The sequence below is a fragment of the Coenobita brevimanus genome, chromosome 39 (assembly GCF_032717465.1).
Source record: "Coenobita brevimanus isolate Jiangsu-jjx chromosome 39, ASM3271746v2, whole genome shotgun sequence".
In the NCBI taxonomy this organism is placed as follows: Eukaryota; Metazoa; Arthropoda; class Malacostraca; order Decapoda; family Coenobitidae; genus Coenobita; species Coenobita brevimanus.
This window is the reverse complement of record NC_136992.1, coordinates 25,347,288-25,370,022: the sequence shown is the minus strand read 5'-3', so window position 1 is coordinate 25,370,022 and position 22,735 is coordinate 25,347,288. Positions and strand designations below refer to the sequence as shown.

The 22,735-nt window shown below is 43.6% G+C and overlaps 1 protein-coding gene across 2 annotated transcripts in view; it reads right to left on the bottom strand.

The window, feature by feature from the left end:
- LOC145396756 (uncharacterized) overlaps window positions 1-18,241 on the bottom strand; it is a 40,032-nt gene extending 21,791 nt beyond the window's left edge. The window contains exons 1-3 of one of the 2 annotated variants that reach the window (XM_080270041.1): window positions 18,157-18,241; window positions 13,434-13,838; window positions 7,357-7,401 (exon numbers count right to left, since the gene is read on the bottom strand). In XM_080270041.1, the coding sequence (XP_080126167.1) occupies window positions 7,357-7,401; window positions 13,434-13,668 (280 nt within the window). In that variant the 5' untranslated portion in view covers window positions 13,669-13,838; window positions 18,157-18,241. The remainder of the gene's footprint in view (window positions 1-7,356; window positions 7,402-13,433; window positions 13,839-18,156) is intronic. The other variant, XM_080270042.1, reaches the window with a different exon arrangement.
- Between the last annotated feature and the right edge of the window lie 4,494 nt (window positions 18,242-22,735).

The window sequence follows — 22,735 nt, the reverse complement described above, 5'->3', positions numbered from 1 at the left end:
AAGTGAGCAATGGAAGCAAAAAAGTCGCTGCATGACTGTACTGTGATACCATCTCTAACGTATGGAAGTGAAGCTTGGACCTCGTTGGAGGGACACAAGTCAAGAGTGAGAGCAGTGAAAATCAGTTATCTGAGAGGAGAGTGTGAAGGTACATGGAGAGACAGACTGACAAATGAGGAAGTGAAGGAGCGCTGTGGTGTGGATGTGGATGTGATAGAAAGCGTTAGGAAAAATACAATGAAGTGGTTTGGCCATGTGGAAGGGATGGTGGGTGAGAGGCTGACGAGGAGTGTATGCGAGTGAGGTGGAGGGGGGGAGAGGGAGGGGGAGGCCGAGGATGAGATGGAGAGATGGAGTGGAGAGGTACGAGTATATGGGAGAGGGGAGTGTGAGCTGGGAGCAAGGCAGTGAAGTGGCATTGGACAGGGCGACATGGAGGCATTTTGTTTGTGGCTACCCCTTACGGGCTTGAGGCGTCTGGCAATAGACAAATAGAGTAACAAGAAGCGGTACCGGGCACAGGTAAACCCGTCCCCGGCAGTCATTTTAGTGCTGACGTATAAACACAACAGGATTTCTAGCCAAAATGTCACATATCAAATTTGGAGTAAATCGGGTGAAAATTGACGATTTTATGCCCATTTGAAAAATTAGGCCCGACCCACCTGACACTGACCCCCCTACCGCTAACTGGGGAGTGCCCTCCCAATATAATGAGGCCTGCTATAGGATGCAGATTTGAAAGAATCACTTTTAGGTTTGGGTTTCATGTGGATATGACGAATTTGAAGGAAGTTATGGAGTGAAAACGATTTTTACGTTTTACATTTTGGGGCCTACAGCCTTGGCCTTGGCCCAATTTGGTCCAAAATTTAATCAGGTGATCAGGTCATAGTCCATCATACCTGTAATTTTGGTCAAAATCGCACCAGTAGTTTTCGCATAAAGTTGTTAACAGACAGACAGACAGACAGACAAACAAACAGACGGACAAACCGAGTGAAAACAATACCTGTCCCCGAGCCCCGCCGGGGAGGGGACGGGTAATAATAATGCTGATTATACTACTACTACTACTACTACTACCTCCACTGCAACTAATACTACTACCACTACTATACTACTCCCACCACTGCTACTACTGTTACTACTACTACTACTACTCTAACCTGAGAAGGATCCCTAACCTCCTTCAGCTCAGTTGATGGTTAAATGTGGTCAGACTGGGGATCAGTTTGGCTAGTAACCAAGAAGACTCATTCCTACCTTAACAACTATGGCTCATCAAATTTCACACAGCCACGACTTACAGATGAAACCAAACCGCACACACACACACACACACACACACACACACACACACACACACACACACACACACACACGCTGAAAATGCCGAGTATTGAAATAAAAAAAAGCATCTAACCTACATCATAAAGAGAGAGAGAGAGAGAGAGAGAGAGAGAGAGAGAGAGAGAGAGGGGGAGGCAAAGTCAATCCAGGAAGGCAACACAGGACGGTAAAACTTCAGGTAACACTAGACTCCAACCATCCACTCACCTGATGTAGTTTTCACGGCTCAGGAGGGGTTTCGTGAAGCCTCCGTTAACCCCTTCAGTACGAGAGGCTATTGCTAAACTGAATGAAAGGCGAAAAATACGTCCTCGGCTTGAAGGTGATAGATAGACGATAGGTAGACTAGGCGATAGATAGACGATAGACTAGGTGATAGATAGACGATAGAATAGGTGATAGACAGGCGATAGACTAGGCGATAGATAGACGATAGACTAGGCGATAGATAGACGATAGACTAGGCGATAGATAGACGATAGACAGACGGTAGATAGGCGTTAGATAACCGATAGATGGGTGATACAGACGATGGATAGGCAATAGACAGGCGATAGAAGGCGATAGATAGACTAGGCAATAGATAAGCGATAGATAGGCGATAAATGGACGATAGATAGACTAGGCAATGGATAAGCAATAAATAGACTAAGCGATAGACTGGTCGATAGATAGGCGATAGATAGACTGCAAAATCATAAATGAATCAACACTATAGCCCGTTTTTTCCTCTCTCTCTCTCTCTCTCTCTCTCTCTCTCTCATCCCTAACCCCTTTCAGATCTGTCGATGGCCAGGTGTAGTCAGACTGGAGAGGGGGTTGATTTGACTAGTAACCAAGGAGACTCGTGGCATTGGACCAGTTCCCTTGGGTGAAAACAGACAGACAAAAACGAAGGAAATAATACCCACAAAATTAAACAGTTTCGGCCCGACCTGGATCCTCTTCATGGAGAGAGAGAGAGAGAGAGAGAGAGAGAGAGAGAGAGAGAGAGGATAGGGAGGGAGGGGGGTTAACAGAGGGGTTTGGTGGAGGAGAATGCGGGGGGGGGGAGGAAGAAAGGGAAAGGAGATGATGGAGAAGCGGTGTGTGTGTGTGTGTGTGTGTGTGTGTGTGTGTGTGTGTGTGAAGAGAGAGGGAAGGAGAGGAAAGGGAAGAGGTGATGGGCAGGTGGTGTGTGTGTGTGTGTGTGTGTGTGTGTGTGTGTGTGTGTGTGTGTGTGTGTGTGTGTGTGTGTGTGTGTGTGTGTGTGTGTGAAGAGAGAGGGAAGGAGAGGAAAGGGAAGAGGTGATGGGCAGGTGGTGTGTGTGTGTGTGTGTGTGTGTGTGTGTGTGTGTGTGTGTGTGTGTGTGTGTGTGTGTGTAGAGAGAGGGAAGGAGAGGAAAGGGAAGAGGTGATGGGCAGGTGGTGTGTGTGTGTGTGTGTGTGTGTGTGTGTGTGTGTGTGTGTGTGTGCAGAGAAAGAAGGGTGAGATGCACAGCCACGGTTGACTGCCATGTTAGAACACTTCCTCTTCCTCCCTCTCACCCTCCCTGCCTGGCTCACCTTCCCTCACACCTCACACTCTCACCTTCACTCTACCCGCCCTGAGAAAGAGAGAGAGAGAGAGAGAGAGTATAAGTTCACAGTAAGTGAATGTTGGTTTTTAAGTTTAAATTCAAATTGCTGAAAATACCTTAAGGATTTATTAAAGAAAAAACTTATTAAATGATATTGTCTTTAAAAAAAATAAAAAATAAAACTTATTAAATGCTATTGTGTTCCGGTGTTGTTGTTTGTGATGATACAGTACTGCTGAGTGAAGATGAATGGGGGTTGCAAGGTTTGGTGAATGAATTTGGGACAGTGTGTAGGAGGAGGAATCTATCTATCTATCTATCTATAGCCCGACGCCCTAATCCCGCAAAGGGTGGCCGCAGACAAAACGCCTCCAAGTCACTCTGTCACCCACCATTTGACTCCCCTCCCCCCAACTCACCCCCCCCTCCCTCATATACCTCTCAACTCCATCCCTCCACCTCATCCTCGGTTTACCCCTCCCTCTCCCTCCCTCCACCTCACCTACATACACCCTCTTAGTCAGTCTTTCATTCTCCATCCTCTCCACATGTCCAAACCACCTCAGTGTATTTCTCCTAATCTTTTCAACCACATCCACATCTACCCCACAACGTTCCTTCACTTCTTCATTCGTCAACCTGTCCCTCCATGTCACTCCACATGCTCCTCTCAAGTAACTCATTTCCACTGCTCTCACTCTTGACTTGTTCCCCTCTTGCAAGGTCCACGCCTCGCTTCCATACGTCAGGGTAGGGATCACAATACCATCATGCAGTGACTTCTTAACTTCCATACTCACCTCCCTATTTCTCATCACTGCTTTCAGTGTGCCAACAACCTTCCTTCCCTGCTGTACCCTTTCACGTACTTCATCCCCCAAAGTTCCATCCTTACTCATCACACTACCCAAGTACTTGAATGCACTCACATTCTCCATATCCTCACCATCCAACCTCACTGCACACTCTGTGACTTCATTCCTCTCAAACACCATAACTTTACTTTTGTTTACATTAACTTTCAGCTTCCTCCTCCTACACACTGTCCCAAATTCATTCACCAAACCTTGCAACTCCCATTCATCTTCACTCAACAATACTGTATCATCAGCAAACAGCAACACCGGAAGCTTCCAAATCTCACCCTCATTCATTAGGGCCACCCTCACATCCATTGCCCTACCTTGTACCTCCTTTACGACCCCATCCATATATATATTAAACAGCCATGGAGACATTACACACCCCTGTTTCAGTCCCACATTGAGATCAAAGAACTCACTCAGCTCACCATCCACTCGCACCGTAGCCCTAGCTCCCTCGTACATACTCTTCACAGCACTCAACAATTTCCCGTCCACTCCATATATTCTTAATACCTTCCACATACCTTTCCTATCTATTCTGTCATAAGCTTTCTCCAAGTCCATGAAGGCAGCGTACACTTTCCTTCCCTTCTTTAGATACTTCTCCACTAAACATCTTAGAACAAATATCTGATCTACACACCCTTTTCCCTTCCTAAATCCCCCTTGTTCTTCTCCAACTAGCTCCTCTGTCATATGCCTAACCCTATCAATGAGTATTCTACCATATATTTTACCAGTCACACTAAGAAGGCAAATACCCCTATGGTTACCACATACTTCTCTCTCCCCTTTTCCTTTGTACAGAGGAACAATTATACCTGATTTCCAGTCCTCTGGAACCCTTCCCTCTTCCCAAGCCAATCTACACAACTTCCATATCCACTCCACAACAATCTCACCCCCATACCTAAGCATTTCACCACACACTCCATCAATTCCTGGGGCCTTTCCCAGCTTAATCTTCATTGCTTCCACTACTTCCGACCTACTGATCTCTTCCTCCCTCCTCTCATCTCTTCTTCTCCCAGCCATTCCCCAACCACTTATACTCACACTGCTCTCACTCTCTACATTCAACAAATCCTCAAAGTGCTCCTTCCATCTCCTCAGTTTCTCTCTCTTCTCCACCAACAATCTATTATTCCTATCTTTCACTCCCCTACTATTTCCCCTTTCACACTGCCTTACTTTCTTTACCTCCTTCCAAAACAATTTCTTACTCTCCCTCCATTTCACACTCAGATTCCTCCCAAACTTTTCATCCACTTTCTTCTTACTCTCCTTCACCAGTCTCTTAACCTCCCTTCTCCTGCTCACATATACCTCTCTCTTCTCTCTCTCATCTTCTCCCCTACCTCTACTCGCCAACCATTCACCATATGCCTTCTTCTTTTGTTCCACAGCTCGTTTCACCTCATCATTCCACCATGCTGTCCCTTGCACACCCTTGCATCTCCTCCTCACTCCACAAACCGCCTCACACGCTGCGCTTATCTCTTCCGTGAATATCTTACATACGTCTTCCACCCCTTCCATCTGTTCTAGCTCATACCTTCCCAATCTTTCTTCCACTATGCTCTTATACTCTGTCCTCTTCTCACTATCTTGCAATTTCTCCACTCTTCTCACAGGAGCTGCTTCCTCCTGTCTTCCCCTTCGCCTCCTCAACCACTTTCTTTGCAGCTCTACCTTGGCCATCACTAAGTGATGGTCCGAGACTCCATTCCCCCACCCTCTCCACACTCTTGCATCCAACACTTGTCTTCTCATTCGCTCATCCACACACACGTAGTCTATCATAGCCTTTCGTTCAACAAGTTCACCATCCATCCTCCTCATTACTCTCCATGTATACCGGTGGATCATCTTATGACGAAAGTAGGTGTTGGCTATTGCCAACCCCTTACCAGCACAGATGTCCACCAAAGCACTACCATTCCCATCTACTTCCGCTGGCACACCCCACTGACCAACCACTCCATCCACTCGTACATTCCCAACTTTGCCATTCATGTCTCCAATCAACAGCACTCTCTCGCTCCTCTCAAACTTGTCCATACATGCTTCTACTCTCGCCCAAAACTCATCTTTCACTCTTGCCACTCGATCCTCTGTTGGAGCATACACACATACAATCGCCCATGCTTGTATACCTACTTTCATCCTCACCCATACAATCCTTGCACCCACTGTTCCATACTCTCTTATATTCTCCTTCCACTTCTTGCTTATCATCAGACATACTCCCTCTCTTGCCCTCTCATTCTCACTGACTCCCGCACATATACCTACACCGTATTCCCATTCTCTCATCCTTTCACCTTTCCATTTAGTTTCAGTCAATCCACATATATCCACTTTTGCATCCTCAAGCACCTGGACAATCTCTCTCTCTTTCACTTCATCATTCACTCCTCTCACATTCCACGTTCCCACCCTCAGAATGTCCTTTGTCCGTTCCTTAGTCGTCAACGTATGGTCCGTCCGGGTCCGAGGCGCTTTATTTGCTTTTTTAGTTAGTTCTTTTTACGGGGTGGGGCACTAACCCACCACCAACCCTTTTAGTCGCCTCGTACGACAAGCAGGGATACTGGGGGAGTATTCTTGAAACCCCCCTACCCCCAGGGGGTAGGAGGAGGAAGCTGAAAGTTAATGTAAACAAGAGTAAAGTTATGGTGTTTGAGAGGAATGAAGGCACAGAATGTACAGTGAGGTTGGATGGTGAGGATATGGAGAATGTGAGTGCATTCAAGTACTTGGGTAGTGTGATGAGTAAGGATGGAACTTTGGGGGATGAAGTACGTGAAAGGGTACAGCAGGGAAGGAAGGTTGTTGGTACACTGAAAGCAGTGATGAGAAATAGGGAGGTGAGTATGGAAGTTAAGAAGTCACTGCATGATAGTATTGTGATCCCTACCCTGACGTATCAAAGCGAGGCGTGGACCTTGCAAGAGGGGAACATGTCAAGAGTGAGAGCAGTGGAAATGAGTTACTTGAGAGGAGCATGTGGAGTGACGTGGAGGGACAGGTTGACGAAGGAAGAAGTGAAGGAGCGTTGTGGGGTAGATGTGGATGTGGTTGAGAAGATTAGGAGAAATACACTGAGGTGGTTTGGACATGTGGAGAGAATGGAGAATGCAAGACTAAGAGGGTGTATGTAGGTGAGGTGGAGGGAGGGAGAGGGAGGGATAGACCGAGGATGAAGTGGAGGGATGGAGCTGAGAGGTATATGAGGGAGGGGGGAGTGAGTTGGGGGGAGGGTAGTCAAATGGTGGGTGACAGAGCGACTTGGAGGCGTTTTGTCTCCGGCCACCCTTTGCTGGATTAGGGCGTCGGGCTATAGATAGATAGATAGTCTTAAAATTACTACCTCTATATCACAAAGACAGAATTCTAATATCTAGCTACCTTATTATTATTATTATTATTATTATTATTATTATTCCTCTACTCTCATGGCTTCAGAGGTTATTGCAGCGGCTGGAGCGAGCGAAACGAGCGGACATTCTTCTAACTACCGCTAATATAGCAGGAGCTGTTAATATTAGCGTAACACTATGCTACGGGTAACTCACTGTCTCCGTCGCTCAGCTTGTCTCCTCCGATGCTGACACCTCCCTCTGTAAGTATACCAGAATAGTCTAGTAGTAGTAGTAGTAACAGTTGCAGTAGTGGCAGTAGTAGTAGGAGTAGTAGTAGTAGACTAATCAGTTCTTATTTACCAGAATACACATGATAACGTACAATACAGTGTGAGTAGAAGAAAGTTCATAGTAGCCTACTATATTGTATGATAGTATAGTACGAAAATACTACATGTCGCTATGAGTTAGCTTCACTATTCCATAAACGGTATTATACCAGTAGCTGAAGACAATCCTGTTCCACTTATATTCCAAGCAGACAAATACTTTAATCATGGTCTAACACTGAGGTAATATATGAATTAAAAATTACAAGTACCATGGATCAAAACACAGAAGTACTGGTAAAAAGGGACTATCATTGTAAAACTTATGTGTAAGTAGAATTATAAAAACACTTATTATCAGTGGTTCACTACACATGTAATGTTTTTCTTCATAGGAGATTCTGAAGAGTATTATACCTGCTGCGAAAATATGTATATATTACTGAAAACGTTACATACAGTACGTCATGTGTGAAGTACCCTTTCCGCAGTATCCATACCTACGTTCAGGGAAACCAATGAAATCCCATACCATTATTTATTATTTTCTGGTACAGCAACAGACACAGCTTCAGTATAGATGCACTTCTTTAACAATAAACAGCGAACCAGCTATGAATTTCAAAATCCAGTAACGGGATATTCGTAACAATACAATATTCTAAATAATTTGGGCGAGTTCCATTACTGTTCTGCTAAAACATGGAACGATAATACTGTCCACAACTGTACGTTGCTCCGTAGACAATGACCAAAATGATGCTTAAATAAATAAATAAATAAATAACCAGTTAGAAAAATCAGCAGTTGCGAGACTGCTTGAAAGTGACGAAGGACCAACTACCTTTAGCGACAAAAACTGAAGTTATTGTGATCCAGTCAGTTTGTACGTATATATATATATATATATATATATATATATAGAGAGAGAGATAGATAGATAGATAGATAGATAGATAGTTGGTGAGTGGGGTGTGCCTGCTGAGATAGATGAGAATGGCAGTGCGTTAGTGGACATTTGTGCTGGGAGGGGATTGGTGATAGCCAATACCCTCTTCAGGCATAAAATGATCCACAGGTATACATGGCGAGTGATGAGAAGGGTGGGTGGTGAAGTGAATGAAAGGAAGGCAATGATTGATTATGTGTGTGTGGATGAAAGGATGCGAAGATGTGTAATGGATGCAAGGGCTTATAGAGGTTGGGGGAGTGGACTTTCTGACCACTACTTGGTGGTGGCCAGAATTAGGATACAAGTAAGATGGAGGAATAGAAGAAGGGAAAGACGAGAGGAAGGAGTAGTTGCAAGGAGAGTGGAAAGGTTACAAGAGGATGAGAAAAAGACAAAGTATAAGAGAGAAGTGGAGGAACGATTGGGCAAATATGAATTGGAGCAGATGGGGGACGTGGAAGGTGTGTGCAGGATATTTACTGAAGAAATATGTGCAGCATGTGATGTGGTGTGTTGGAGGAAGAGAAGACGGAGGGGGGTGCAAGGAACAGCGTGGTGGACCGAAGAGGTGAGACAGGCTGTGGCACAAAAGAAGAAAGCATACAATGAATGGATGAGAAGTAGGGGCGTGGAAGAAGTTGAGAGGGGGAAGAAAGAGTTATATGTAGAAAGAAAGACAGAGGTGAAAAGATTAGTAAGAGAGAGTAAGAAGAGAGTGGATGAGGAATTTGGAAGGAATTTGAGTGTCAAGTGGAGGGACTGTAAGAAAATGTTCTGGAAAGAGGTGAAGAGAGTAAAACAGGGTGGAAGTGAGGTTAGCAGGGGAGTGAAAGATGAAAATGGTAGATTACTAGTGGAGAAGGGAGAAAAAGTGAGCAGATGGAGAGAACACTTTAAGGAATTGTTGAACATACAGGATGGAAGTAATTCGAGTATAAGTGGCTGGGGAATGGCTGGGAGAAGGAGGGAGGTGAGAAGACAGGAAGAAATCAGTAGGATAGAAGTTGTGGAAGCAATGAAGAAAGTTAAATCACGGAAAGCCCCAGGAATTGATGGAGTGTGTGGTGAAATGCTCAAACACTGGGGAGAGATAGTAGTAGAATGGATGTGGAAGATGTGCAGATTGGCCTAGGAGGAAGGCAGAGTCCCGGAGGATTGGAAGTCAGGTATAATTATTCCCTTGTACAAAGGAAAAGGGGAAAAAGAAGTGTTTGGTAATCATAGGGGCATTTGTCTTCTTAGTATAATAGGAAACGTGTATGGTAGGATACTTATTGACAGAGTTAGAGAAAGAACAGAAGAATTAGTTGGAGAAGAACAGGGAGGCTTTAGGAAGGGAAGAGGTTGTGTAGATCAGATATTCCTTCTTAGATCTTTAGTGGAAAAGTTTCTAGAGAAAAGAAAGAAGTTGTATGCGGCTTTCATGGATTTGGAGAAAGCATATGACAGGGTGGATAGACAAGGATTGTGGAAAGTATTAAGAATATATGGAGTAGATGGAAAGTTGTTGAATGCTGTGAAGAGTATGTATGATGGTGCGAAGGCTGCAGTGCGTGTGGATGGTGAACTAAGTGAATTTTTCTCTTTGGAGGTTGGGTTGAAACAGGGATGTGTCATGTCTCCATGGTTGTTCAATCTGTACTGTACATGGATGGGGTAATAAAAGAGTTACAAGGTAGGGTAGTGGATATTGGAGTGGCCCTGGTGAGAGACGATAGTGTTTGGAAACTCCCTGTACTGTTGTTTGCAGATGATACTGTGTTGTTGAGTGAAGACGAAGGGGAGCTGCAAGGCTTGGTGGATGAGTTTGGGAGAGTGTGTAAGGAACGGAATCTAGAGGTGAATGTAGAGAAGAGTAAAGTGATGGTCTTTGAGAGAGGTGAAGTCAGTGAATGTACAGCGAGGTTGGATGGAGAGGATTTGGAAAATGTGAGTACGTTTAAGTACTTGGGTAGTGTGATGAGTAAGGATGGAGGTTTGAAGGGTGAAGTGCTTGAAAGAGTACAGCAGGGAAGAAAGGTTGCTGGTTCTTTGAAAGCAGTGATAAGAAACAGGGAAGTGAGTATGGAAGTGAAAAAGTTACTACATGACAGTATTGTGATACCAACTCTAACGTATGGAAGTGAAGCTTGGACGTTGTTGGAAGGACACAAGTCAAGAGTGAGAGCAGTGGAAATGAGTTATTTAAGAGGAACCTGTGAGTCACATGGAGAGACAGGCTGACGAATGAGGATATAAAGGAGCGTTGTGGTCTGGATGTGGATGTGATAGGAAGTGTTATGAGGAACACACTGAGGTGGTTTGGCCATGTGGAGAGGACGGAGGGTGAAAGACTGACGAAGAGAGTGTATGTGAGTGAGGTGGAGGGGGGAAGAGGGAGGGGGAGGCCGAGGATGAGATGGAGGGAAGGGGTGGAGAGGTATATAAGAGAGGGGAGTGTGAGTTGGGAGCAGGGCAGTGAAATGGCGGGGAACGGCGACGTGGAGGCGATTTGTTTGTGGCCACCCCAAACGGGATTGAGGCGTCTGGCAATATATATATATATATATATATATATATATATATATATATATATATATATATATATATATATATATATATATGTGTGTGTGTGTGTGTGTGTGTGTGTGTGTGTGAACAAATTATCTAGCTAGGAAGCACTCAGAGAGAGCATACCTTTGCCAATGCCATTGCCATTGAAAAGGATCCAGATCCGGATCCGTAGAGATATTGTGTGGAATACATAGGATCCGGGTTCGCCCCAGAATTTAATCAAGTGTTCCTTGACCCATGGCCCACTCTTCGAAAAAAAATTATTGAAATTCATTAAGAACTTCACGAGATATTAGATACAGGATGCGGATCCGCCCCAAAATTTAATCAATTCTTTTTTGGCCCATGACCCACCCGTCCATAGAATTTCATTGAAATTCACTGAGAGCTTTTGGAGATATCGTGTGAACAAACAAACATACAAACCTAGGTGAATACATAACCTCCTCCAACTTCGTAGGCGGAAGTAATGAATGGATGATCTTCTTTGGATCAAAAGTCGTCCATATATTGTGTAGGGATCTTGGAAGATGTGATTCAGTTTTGGTGCAAAATTACAGCTCAGGGTCAAGGGTGTCAGTCAAATTCAGGGGGTGGAATGTACCTTCTAAGTCTGCTGCAGTGTGGGGCAAACTTGATACGTGCATTGCGTGTGGGGATGGGAGCAGGTTATTCGATTGTGGTGCACACACACACCACAAGGTTACGGGTCAAGATCAAAGGTCGAGCATAGCTTGGCTTGGCTTTCCAACACGCTGGTCACTACTGTAGTTAAACCCGAATGTATGTATGTGTGTGTGTGTGTGTGTGTGTGTGTGTGTGTGTGTGTGTGTGTGTGTGTGTGTGTGTGTGAACAATATAACTCAGTTTTAATATTAAACCAATCTTGGTAGGAGAGTTTAATGTCTTCCAAGAGGCTAACCTTTTTATTTTTTTATTTTTTTAGAACAGGTCACAAGTCAGTCATAATGCATGGTAATTTTTAGGTTCTGATCCGATATAAGCCAAACTTGGTGCAGAAGTTGAGGGTAAGGAGAGAATGAAGATATTAGATTTTAAGAACAACTAGTTAAAAGTCAAATGTTGCAGCCGATAACTATTACTTCTACTATTACTACAACTATTATTGCTACTACTACTACTACTACTCTATGTGGAAGAGTTGAGGGTCAGCTAAGGATGACGTGATTCAATTTTGAGGGCAAGAGATCAAAGGTCAAGGTGAAAAAGCAAGGTCAATTCGAACTCTTAATCCTTGTTCACCAAATATTGTGAATGGCTGAGGGTCAGGCAAGGATGCAGTAGCTAATTAGACATCCGGAATAATTCGCCTAAAGTCTGGTCATACATTATGGTCAAATGTTCTGCCCTTAGACGATTTATTGCGCTTCTTTATTATCATTATTATCATTATTATTATTACTATTATTACTACTACTACTATTACTACTATCATTTTAATTTCTCGCCACCTAGCTAATCAGTAACCCTCCCCAGCAACCAATCTAGACTCGTGGAAGATCAGTGTGAAATTTACAAATAAATATGAACATACTGCGTTACACACATCACCATTTTGTCAACAGGAAGAAATTTACCGCAGCCAGTGAGAAGCGACCGTCAGGAAAAGGTTCGAATCTATGAGGAAGTTGGCTGACGAGGAGTTTAATGTGTCTGGTTAGCATTTTTTTTTTCTTGTGTGTGTGTGTGTGTGTGTGTGTGTGTGTGTGTGTGTGTGTGTGTGTGTGTGTGTGTGTGTGTGTGTGTGTGTGTGTGTGTGAAATAAAGTTTTTGTTCGACGGCCTATATTCAGTTTCCCCTACGACTCCATTGATTTATTCAGTGTACAGTATTATCAAAACTTCCACAAAGCTGCTTCACTTTAACATCAGCATCCTCTCACTCAAATCACTTACATTCTCATGCTCTAAACACATTAATTAACTCATTCTACTTCATCGTTCCAAAGACGCAGAAACTCGTTATTGTATAACCATTCCTCCCGAAGAATAGTATTTAGTTTTATTCTTACCTACCTTCAGTTGCAGCACCACCAACAGTAGTAGTAGTAGTAGTAGTAGTAGTAGTAGTAGTAGTAGTATTTAGCCTTAGTAGTAGTAGTTAGTAATTACTTCTAACATCAGTATTTAAGGGATTGCAATTTTAAATTCTACAGAATATCAATATGATGCAATGAACACTATATACATAATGTACATATTATATAATACATCGACAAAAATTTAAACTTTAAAACGTAGCGATTTCTGCTTAATATACCCATTCTCAGCTGGTGTAGATCATAGTTGCGCTATATACAATATTCTAATTCCCAGCAAAAGTTAATCAGATTACCAACACAATAATGACCATATAATATTCTGCTATTCATGGAGTATTTACAATCTCACCCCAAGAAAGAATCAGAGTTACCAACACAATATCCACTTTCTTACCTTCACATCTACACTCGTGGCATCGCTGGGGTTGGTAATTCCCTCCACCGCCTTCCTTGCAGTCTGTGGCACAATTGATTACAGCGGGTGAGCATCTGTCCTGCCCCAGAACCACACACGGGGCCAAAAATACTAAAAAAACTAAACACTTGTACATCGAGAGAAGTGGCAACCCTGGGGCGGCCATCTTGATTGAATTGGCACCACTGCTTCCATACGCACACTTTCCCGCCATTTTTTCAAACTTCCTTCTTTGTGTTATTTTTCCTTCTGCCCTTCATTCACTGTTTGTCTGATCTCCATATCTAATTAATGTTATTGTTCGTGTCTTTTCAGTCCGTTTTCTTCATGGAGGTAGTATTGTTGTTTTCTTTTTCTTTTTTTGGTTGTTATTGCTTTGGTTACCTGTAGAAAGTTTGAAAATAAAAATCAGTTTACGAAGATTAGGGTGAAGTGTGGGATTTGCATTTGCTGAACACGGAGAGAGAGAGAGAGAGAGAGAGAGAGAGAGAGAGAGAGAGAGAGAGACGGGGAGGGGGGGGGATAATGACTAAGCGCTCCTCCCCGCCCACCGCCTGACTCCACTTTCAAATTTTCCTTCCGGGGGCAGTTGGTCAGCGCATCCAACCAACGAACAAAAGAGCGCGAGATCAATTTTCGTGCCGGTCAGACTCTTGGACCAAATTAGTTTCGCCCTTGTCCCTAGTCCTAGTCACGAAGAAGTGCTATGGAAAGGGTGTCGAGCCCTAGCATTCCCTTACGGCCCCTGAGCTGCGTGAAGTGAGCTGCAAAAGGACGAAAATCTGGGCCAAGTTAAGGTGAAAGGATAATAGTGACGTTTATATTTAACCCCTCCAGTTCTCAGACTCTCCTCAGCTGAAGAAAATCGTCTGGATATACCTAAAATGAGTCTGTATAGGGAAGATTGCTATTTGTAAAGGTATTAATCGTCTTTATCTATCCTCTCCAGTAGTGTCTATCCTCAGCTGAATAAAATCGTCGGGTATACCTACAATAAGTCAATATAGGGAGGATTGCTATATGTAAAGGTAGCAGTAAAGTGTCTATCCTCAGCTGAAGAAAATCGTCTGGGAATATCAAGCAAAACACCAATAAAAGGATAAAAGGCATCAGTCAGTTCCTCCCCTTGCTATACTCTGTTCACCTTAACTTGGCCCAGCTTATCCTCCCGTGGTTGCTTACTACACGTAACTCAGTGGCAGAAAAAGACAATACTACGGCTATTACATCCTTCCCACAGCACTTCTTCGTGACTAGCATCGTATCCTAGTGTTATTCTTTGGCAATTTTAGGACAAGTTGTAGCCACAAATTAAGACGAGAATACCGTGCTAATCACGAAGAAGTGCCACGGAAGGGATGTAGAGCCACAGTATTGTCTCATACTGCCACTCAGCTACGTTAAATAAGCAAGGACGAAAATCTGGGCCAAGTTAGAGTGAGAGGAGTATAGTGAAATTAACCCTCTCATGCCTGGAACAGTTCTAGTATATCTGCAAAGGGTGGGCGTTAAGATGTAATGTGCAAAATAAATCGCTAAGGTACAGGCGTTTAGAAATACCACAGGAAAGATGAAGGTTTGGGTTTTATGCTTTTCGACCACGCGAGGGTAATGGGGCTGTGTGTGTGTGTGTGTGTGTGTGTGTGTGTGTGTGTGTGTGTGTGTGTGTTCTCTCGACACGCCCAGCCAAGGTGACCGGAAGAAGGGGGGGGTTAGGGAATAGTTATACTCTCTCTCTCTCTCTCTCTCTCTCTCTCTCTCTCTCTCCTTAACCCTCTCATCCCAGAAACAACTCTAGTATCGTCCCAGCTAATACCAGACAATTATTCAAGGCTTCATTAACAATATATTTTTCACGATACACAGTCAACAATGGACCGTAAATAATGTACGGTGGTAAAAAAGTAAGTTCGTTGACCGACTGACCCGCGTCGCATCATGAAACCGACCAAGAGAGTTTAGGATATAGGCGACGTGAGGCAAGGAGTGAGCTGGATGCCAGGAATGTTGGTGGGCGTGGGGCGGGGACATGAGAGTATACCCTGTGAAAATGTGTGCAGTGGGAAATGGCTAATGGTTTATTTGCCTGGGATCTTATGACGCAGGTATATATTCTCAGTATGAAAAGGTTAATTTGTAAAGAAATGGGTGAGGGAAACAAAGCAAAGGTTGGGGTGTGCTGGGATTGTGGGGTGGGTGGAGGGGCTGGGATAGTATACCCTGTGAAAATTGGTGTTGTAGGAGTAATGGTCTGGGAGCCGTGAAGGATTGATTCATAGCTTTCTCAGTCAAGATAAACTTTTGAGACGCAGGTGAAAGCAGATGAAGTTTGCCAAAGATAACTTACTGAACGCATATCTTATTTCTCTTATTTTTATTGTCATTCTTATTTTACACATAGAAAACATTTTTGTGGTTTACATTAACGATTATTTTAACTTCCGTAATAAATACATTTTATTGTCAAAAGAAAGAAAATGTATGCGATAATATATACTTTTAAACTCATCATTCTGTGTTTTCCAAAAGCTTTTGAAAACAATAACATATTTGTGACTCTACAAACACAGTACGGTAAATACCAGTAACTGTTGGGTTATTACACTAAAATGACAAGCGCCAAGAAAACGAAAATGCTGTTCATTCGTATTAATTTCTTTGTCTGCGGCATGGGCTAGGAGTGTAATGCTGTATGGTAGTGAGACCTGGGCAGTAAAGGAAGAGGATATTCGTAGGCTCAGACTTACAGAAACGACAATAATTAGATAGATGTGCAGTGTGCCCTTGAATGTGAGGCCTGGGGAGGCTAGGTTTACAATGGAAGAGTTGAGAGGAAGGATGGGACTGGAGTGTATCGGTGTTGTGCTGAGGAGGGGAAGCTTGAGATGGTTTGGATATGTGGAGAGGATGGGGGATGACAGTTGGGTGTAGAAGGTGAGAGGTGTGAACGTTGGGGATACGGTTGTGAGAGGCAGACCGAAAAAGATCTGGGACGAGGTCACAGAGTGTGTGATATCAGGGATAAGAGACTGAATAGGGATTTTGCCAGAGATCGAGCAGCGTGGAGAATCGCAATTAGGTGACCAAGGCCGATTCATGCAAGCATGTTGGAGCTTTTATAAAAGAAAACGAAAACGATAGAGGAACTGTATGGACAGGTATACATTTTTAAGTCTGACTTTGAAATACAAAATTTATGAAATTTCATATTTCGTATTAAAGATAAATATGAACACATGATTACCCAGCCCTCCATTACCCGCAGCACGATGCCAAATTTACCCACTCGCTGATATGTGCCCATACTTTGAGATCACTGGTTTAGAGTACGACGGGTTAGGTGAGGTCAAATTAGGTTGGGCTAGGCAAGGTTCGGATAGGTTAGTTTGTTACAGAACATTAAGTTAGTTTAGTAAACAAGGCTGTGGTGGGTTGCCATAAATTAGAGAGAGAGAGAGAGAGAGAGAGAGAGAGAGAGAGAGAGAGAGAGAGAGAGGTGGGGGAGGGTAAGGGTATAGGGGGGTAACCTGACCACACAATCCAGACTTCAATTCCAAGAACCATTTCAGTAACAGGTTCCGGGGGTGAGTGGTTCTGAGGATGAGACAAACACTGTATTTCCCAGCATTATACATAAAGCTTGTATATATAAACTTTCCTAAGCTTGAGTACCAAACGGCTTGTATATACATTTGTCTTAACTCATGAAGCTGCCAAACACTTCAAGGCCAAGCTATTATTAGTAAAAAAAAATGAAGGAAAAACCAACGGTGATAAGAGTCAGTTGTTATGGACATACGTTAATCCTGTGAATCAATTAGGATCTTGTATAAATAAAACCTATAATATTAAAACTACATGAAGGTCTGAGCAAGGTCCCATTTTGTTACTGATTCTAAGAGGTAATTATGAAGGACAAATGCGTGGAATGGTGTGCCTGTGAGTAACGTCAAGGTTCCGAGGTTTAAAATGGTTAGTGGAAATACATTGTTTACGTCGCCCCCGGAACCTGTGTTACTGAAATGGTTCTTGGAATTGTCTGGAATGCGTGGTCAGGTTACCTCCCATCCCCCCCGTCTCTCTCTCTCTCTCTCTCTCTCTCTCACGGCCTTCACTCAGCTGCATAAAATCGTCTGGAGGCAGCAAGAACGAATGACTAAACCGTCCTGGCAGTGAAAGTGTTAAGCACTTCACTCCGACGACTCATTTTCTATTTTCTTCCTCACCCCAGACGATTTTATTCAGCCTAAGGGAGACCTCTCGTAGTGAAGGGATTTTTGGAGGCTCTATTTAACCCCCCCGTTCCAAAAAATCCCTCCAAAAATGAAAAAATCGTCTGGCAGTAGAAAAAGCTAAATACATCAAGCGCGTCATCGAACTGAAGGGGTAGCACTTCCACGAAACCCATCCGGAAGTGAGCGCCAAATCCGCGAATCACACCAGACCTGAAAATAGCGTAAAGTCTCGAGAAATCACACAAAATCGCGAATAATTAAGATTTATAGCGTACACTTATGATGAAGGACGATTTTGGCGATTTTAAGTCACCCAATTCTCACTCTTCGCCTCGTTGGTTTGAAAGTGCGAGATTTAAGTGTTGATATCTACAAAGGGTTCCAAAATCTTCCTAAATTCGACTTTTCTCCACCACTTGACACTTTTCCCACAACTTCTAGCGACACTTGTAATCACTTCACACTACCTCATTCAATAGACAACCACCGAGTCACATTTTCTGCTGCGGTACTGGTCACTGTTGGAGATAAAAACCGGACGTCCTCTCCCCCCCACCTCTGGAAGCTCACTGCTCTCTTTCTCCCTCTTTGCTACAGGTGGTCAGGAATTCAAATGCTGCCGAGTAGTTCCATCTGACGTATTTCCAAAATCACCGTCAGTTTCAATGATAACGTCTAAATATATGAACAAAAGAACAGTTATTTTTCAGGATCTATATGACTGTGATTTCAAAAGGTGGTAAAGGTCGAAATTTTGAATAATAAAGTTAATCATGAACTTCGTTAGCAACTCGATCATGACGTCACAGCTTCCTCCATCTTGCCTACCTGTCGCCTCACCTGTAGCAATATAACCCCGATAATTAAACCCATAGGAAGAATATCAGCCATTATTATTACTTTGCGTGAAGCGTTTGATAGATAAAGATAAAAATAAATAATAGATGTTGGAATGGTGTTGTGATAAAGAGGAAAAGGGACGACTGAGTGATGTATGTGTTTTACTATCGGGGTCATTGAACTATCCCAAACAATAACAGAGAGAGAGAGAGAGAGAGAGAGAGAGAGAGAGAGAGAGAGAGAGAGAGAGAGAGAGAGAGAGAGAGAGAGAGAGAGAGAGAGAGAGAGAGAGAGAGACGGTGTGAAAGGGAGAGAGGGAAGGAAGGAGGGAGGGAGTAAGAAAGGGAGAGAAGGAGGAAGCGACGTGGGTGGGAGGGAGAGAGGGAGGGAGAGAGACTGAGAGGGAGTGGTGAGGAGAGAAATCGTGAGTGGGAATCATGGAGAGAGGGTTGAGGAAGGGTGTGTTTGTGTGTGTGGAGAGAGAGAGAGAGAGAGAGAGAGAGAGAAGGAGGTGCGGCGTAGGATTAGTTCTCCTTCGCGTTGAAATCCTTGAAGCCCCCCCCCCACCCACCCACGACCACAATGACCTAGCACAAGCACCCACCTACCCACCCCCCCACCCCCAACACATCCACACACACTCACCCACTCACCCACCCCCAGCACACCCACACACACGCACCCACCTACCCACCCATCCAACCCCACCCTCAACACACACACACACACACACACACACACACACACACACACACACTATTCGTTTGTTCTCTGCCTACCTGTATTAACTTATATACAGTATTAAAGAAGAGAGAGAGAGAGAGAGAGAGAGAGAGAGAGAGAGAGAGAGAGAGAGAGAGAGAGAGAGAGAGAGAGAGAGAGCAATGGACCGTATAGGTAAACAAACAAATCAATAAATACAGCGACGTGTAACATCGGCCTTGCATCTCTCTGTCTCTCTCTTGATGGTAGGAGGGGGCGGCCATCATGTAGCGCTGCCTAATCCTTCCTTTATGTCTGTCATTATTTTCCTGTGTCTGTCCTCTCCTCTTCCTCCCATCCTCCCTGCCACACTACTTGTACTCTTCTTTCCACTTCAGCTGCCTCTGCACTGAGTACCAAGCCAAATGGTTCCTTGTAGCTCGGGAAACCATTTACAACGCTGGGTGGTAACCATATAGCCAAATAAGGGGATGACGTGGAGCCTGCTATGGCATCCCTGTTCACTGGGTGGAGACGTATATGCGGCGTCCACCCAGGAACCAAACTTGCACACAAATCCTCGCGCCTCCCTGATGCAAGGCGCTGTCAGCCGCGTGGGACCATCGAATCACCGCATGGGACAGCCCTGCAGGGGCGGTTGCTTGCCTGCGGTTGATGAGTCTACTCCATCAGGAAGACTGGAACAGTACGACAACCCCCCCCCTCTCTCTGTGAATGTAATTGATAGCTTTATAAGTTTTTCATGTTTTTGTTCTTATTTTCCTCCATTTCGTTCTTAAATTTAATTCATGTAGTCATACCATAACAAAGCCTTACGTACACAGAACAATAACACATAACACAACACTAACACACCCATATGCAGTCCTCTTTCACCCTTCATACTATTATTATTATTATTATTATTATTATTATTAAGATCTAAATAGCAACCATTGATTTTACTCCTCATGTTACCACTATCCACATTTCCCTATATTTCCTCTAATTACACACAACTACTTAAATTCCTCCACTAATTCCAGTTTCTCTCCACCACCAGCACATCCCACTGCGTCACCTTCCTTTTTAACACCGCTGACTTCACTCCTCTCTTCGTTAAGTTTCAAATCATCCTGCACATTGGAGTTCGTGTTGAATCCGTCTACAGGGAGTTACAATTGGCTGCCCTTACTGCATCATCTGTATACAACATTATTCTAAAACGCTCTATCTTTCACCATTCGTCATCAGTCCCTTTTACAACTTAGGTTATGACTTTAAATTACACACACACACACACACACACACACACACACACACACACACATCTCACTCCAGCATTAGTAGCCTATTGATCACACACGTAGACATCCATCGCCACTTACACCCTCTCCACTACGGGTACCATACTCTTCGCAGCATCACCACTAAACACACATAAAACACTACACACGCATAAACACAACACACACACAAACACTACACACACCCTTCTCACTCGCCTGGTCATATGCTTTTTCCAGATCCATAAAGACCACAGCTCTTTTACAATCCTTTTCACATGCTGCTGCAAATATTTGATCCACACACCCTTTGCCACATGCTTTTCTCCACACATGCTTCTGTAAATACTTGATCCACACGTCCTCTTCCACTCCTCAAACCACCCTGCTCAACATTCACACTTTCAGATGTTTCCTTTCCCCTTTCTATAATTATTCATCCATATACTTTTCCTAAAACACTCACCAAACTTATAATTTTTACCCACACATCGTTCACCTCGTTTCTTTTACTAATCCCCAGTCACCTTCACTACACACACTTCAGTCAACTTTATTTTTCTATATAGGCTATACATGCACGATCACCTCCTCCCATTCCATGTTTACAGTTTCACTCATTCCAGTCTTGCAGCGTACATCCCACATATAAATAATTCCACGCTCTCCACTACATGTTATAATCTCTTCATTTATAACAAAAGTATGTTTTCTTCGTGTTTTTCGTCTGTGGTGGTGGTGGTGGTGGTGGTGGGTGGTTAGAGGCGTGGAGAGGATGGTATATGATGGGTCTTGGGAACAGGTTGTATAGCCTATGCCCAGAGTCGGACACACACACACACACACACACACACACACACACACACACGAGATGGCTAAACAACACGATAATATAACACGTACACATATCGTTCAGGACTGAGTCATGGGTGAAGAGCAGTGTTCAAGTGAGGTTATGTAGACACACACACACACACACACACACCATGATTCATCGGAGTGTAGCGGAATAATTAAGGGTATGTGTACGAGTATGTGTGTGTGTGTGTGTGTGTGTGTGTGTGTGTGTGTGTGACTCACCGTGTCTCACAAGTGTTACAATGTGCTCTCGTCATGTACAGTAGAGTAAGTGTGTAATAGCTTGAGGTGTAAAACTTCTTATCCTAATCCTCTCTTCTTCGTTTTCTTGTTCTTGCAGTTGTAGTTGTTAATCTTCAGTACAACATACACAAGAAAACCTCAAGATAAAGCAAAGATGATTTTTTTACCTTTTCCTTTGCACATCAGTTTAGTACAAACGCAACAGCCTTCCACTAACACATACAAGTAGAGAATGGGCCTTAGCATTCCCAGGCTCCTATAGGTCATTCTCAGGTGGTTAATTAGGCTGGGATAAGTATCGGTTTATTCTTGCTTCCTCCAGACAATTACATTCAATTTGGGAGAGGGCTGTCATCTTGAAGGGGATGAAGAAACTGTACCTAACTCCTTAAGTCCATAATTTTCTCCTTAACTGAATAAAGGAGACCGAACGCAACAAGATTAATATAGGATATACGTCCTCGGACTCAGTGGTTTAGCCTACATACGTCATCCACCCAAAATTACCTTCTTTCATCTTATTCATCCATACCTGCAAGATCTAAAGCAGCATGTAAACAACAAAAAATCTACCTGGGATTATTTTTTTTTCACATTGTCATAAGCATGGCTATAATCGATCCAACTGACGTGAAGGGATGTCAGAGTACGTGAATTACCATTGCAATGATCAAGTTCATTTTTTGCACACGCCTTCATAAACCTGAATTGAGCATTGTTGATCTTGTGGCCACTCGCCGTGGCATTTAATCAGAGCAGCGTTTCTTAATCTGAGGTGTTTGCATCCCCACTGGGTACAGAAATAAATTTTAAGTGATGCCGGAAAATGCTGCATTATTTTTTTTCTAACTGGTTTTCCTTAGTATTTTCGTCCTTGATGTTTTATTTTTGGATAATTTATAAAATAAATTGTGAAACAGTACTTCACTTTACTTTATTGTATCCTTCTAGTAGTGTACCAACTGTAGTCCCAGTAACCAGATGTAAGGGGGTGTTGGACTGTGAGACCTTACTACAAAGGGTGCTCAGCTCGAAAAAGGTTAACGCTGAGACGGTGACTAAGGCGGGACAAGGACGCTCCTGCATGTTGGGCCACATTTCTCCCTGCCATGCAATC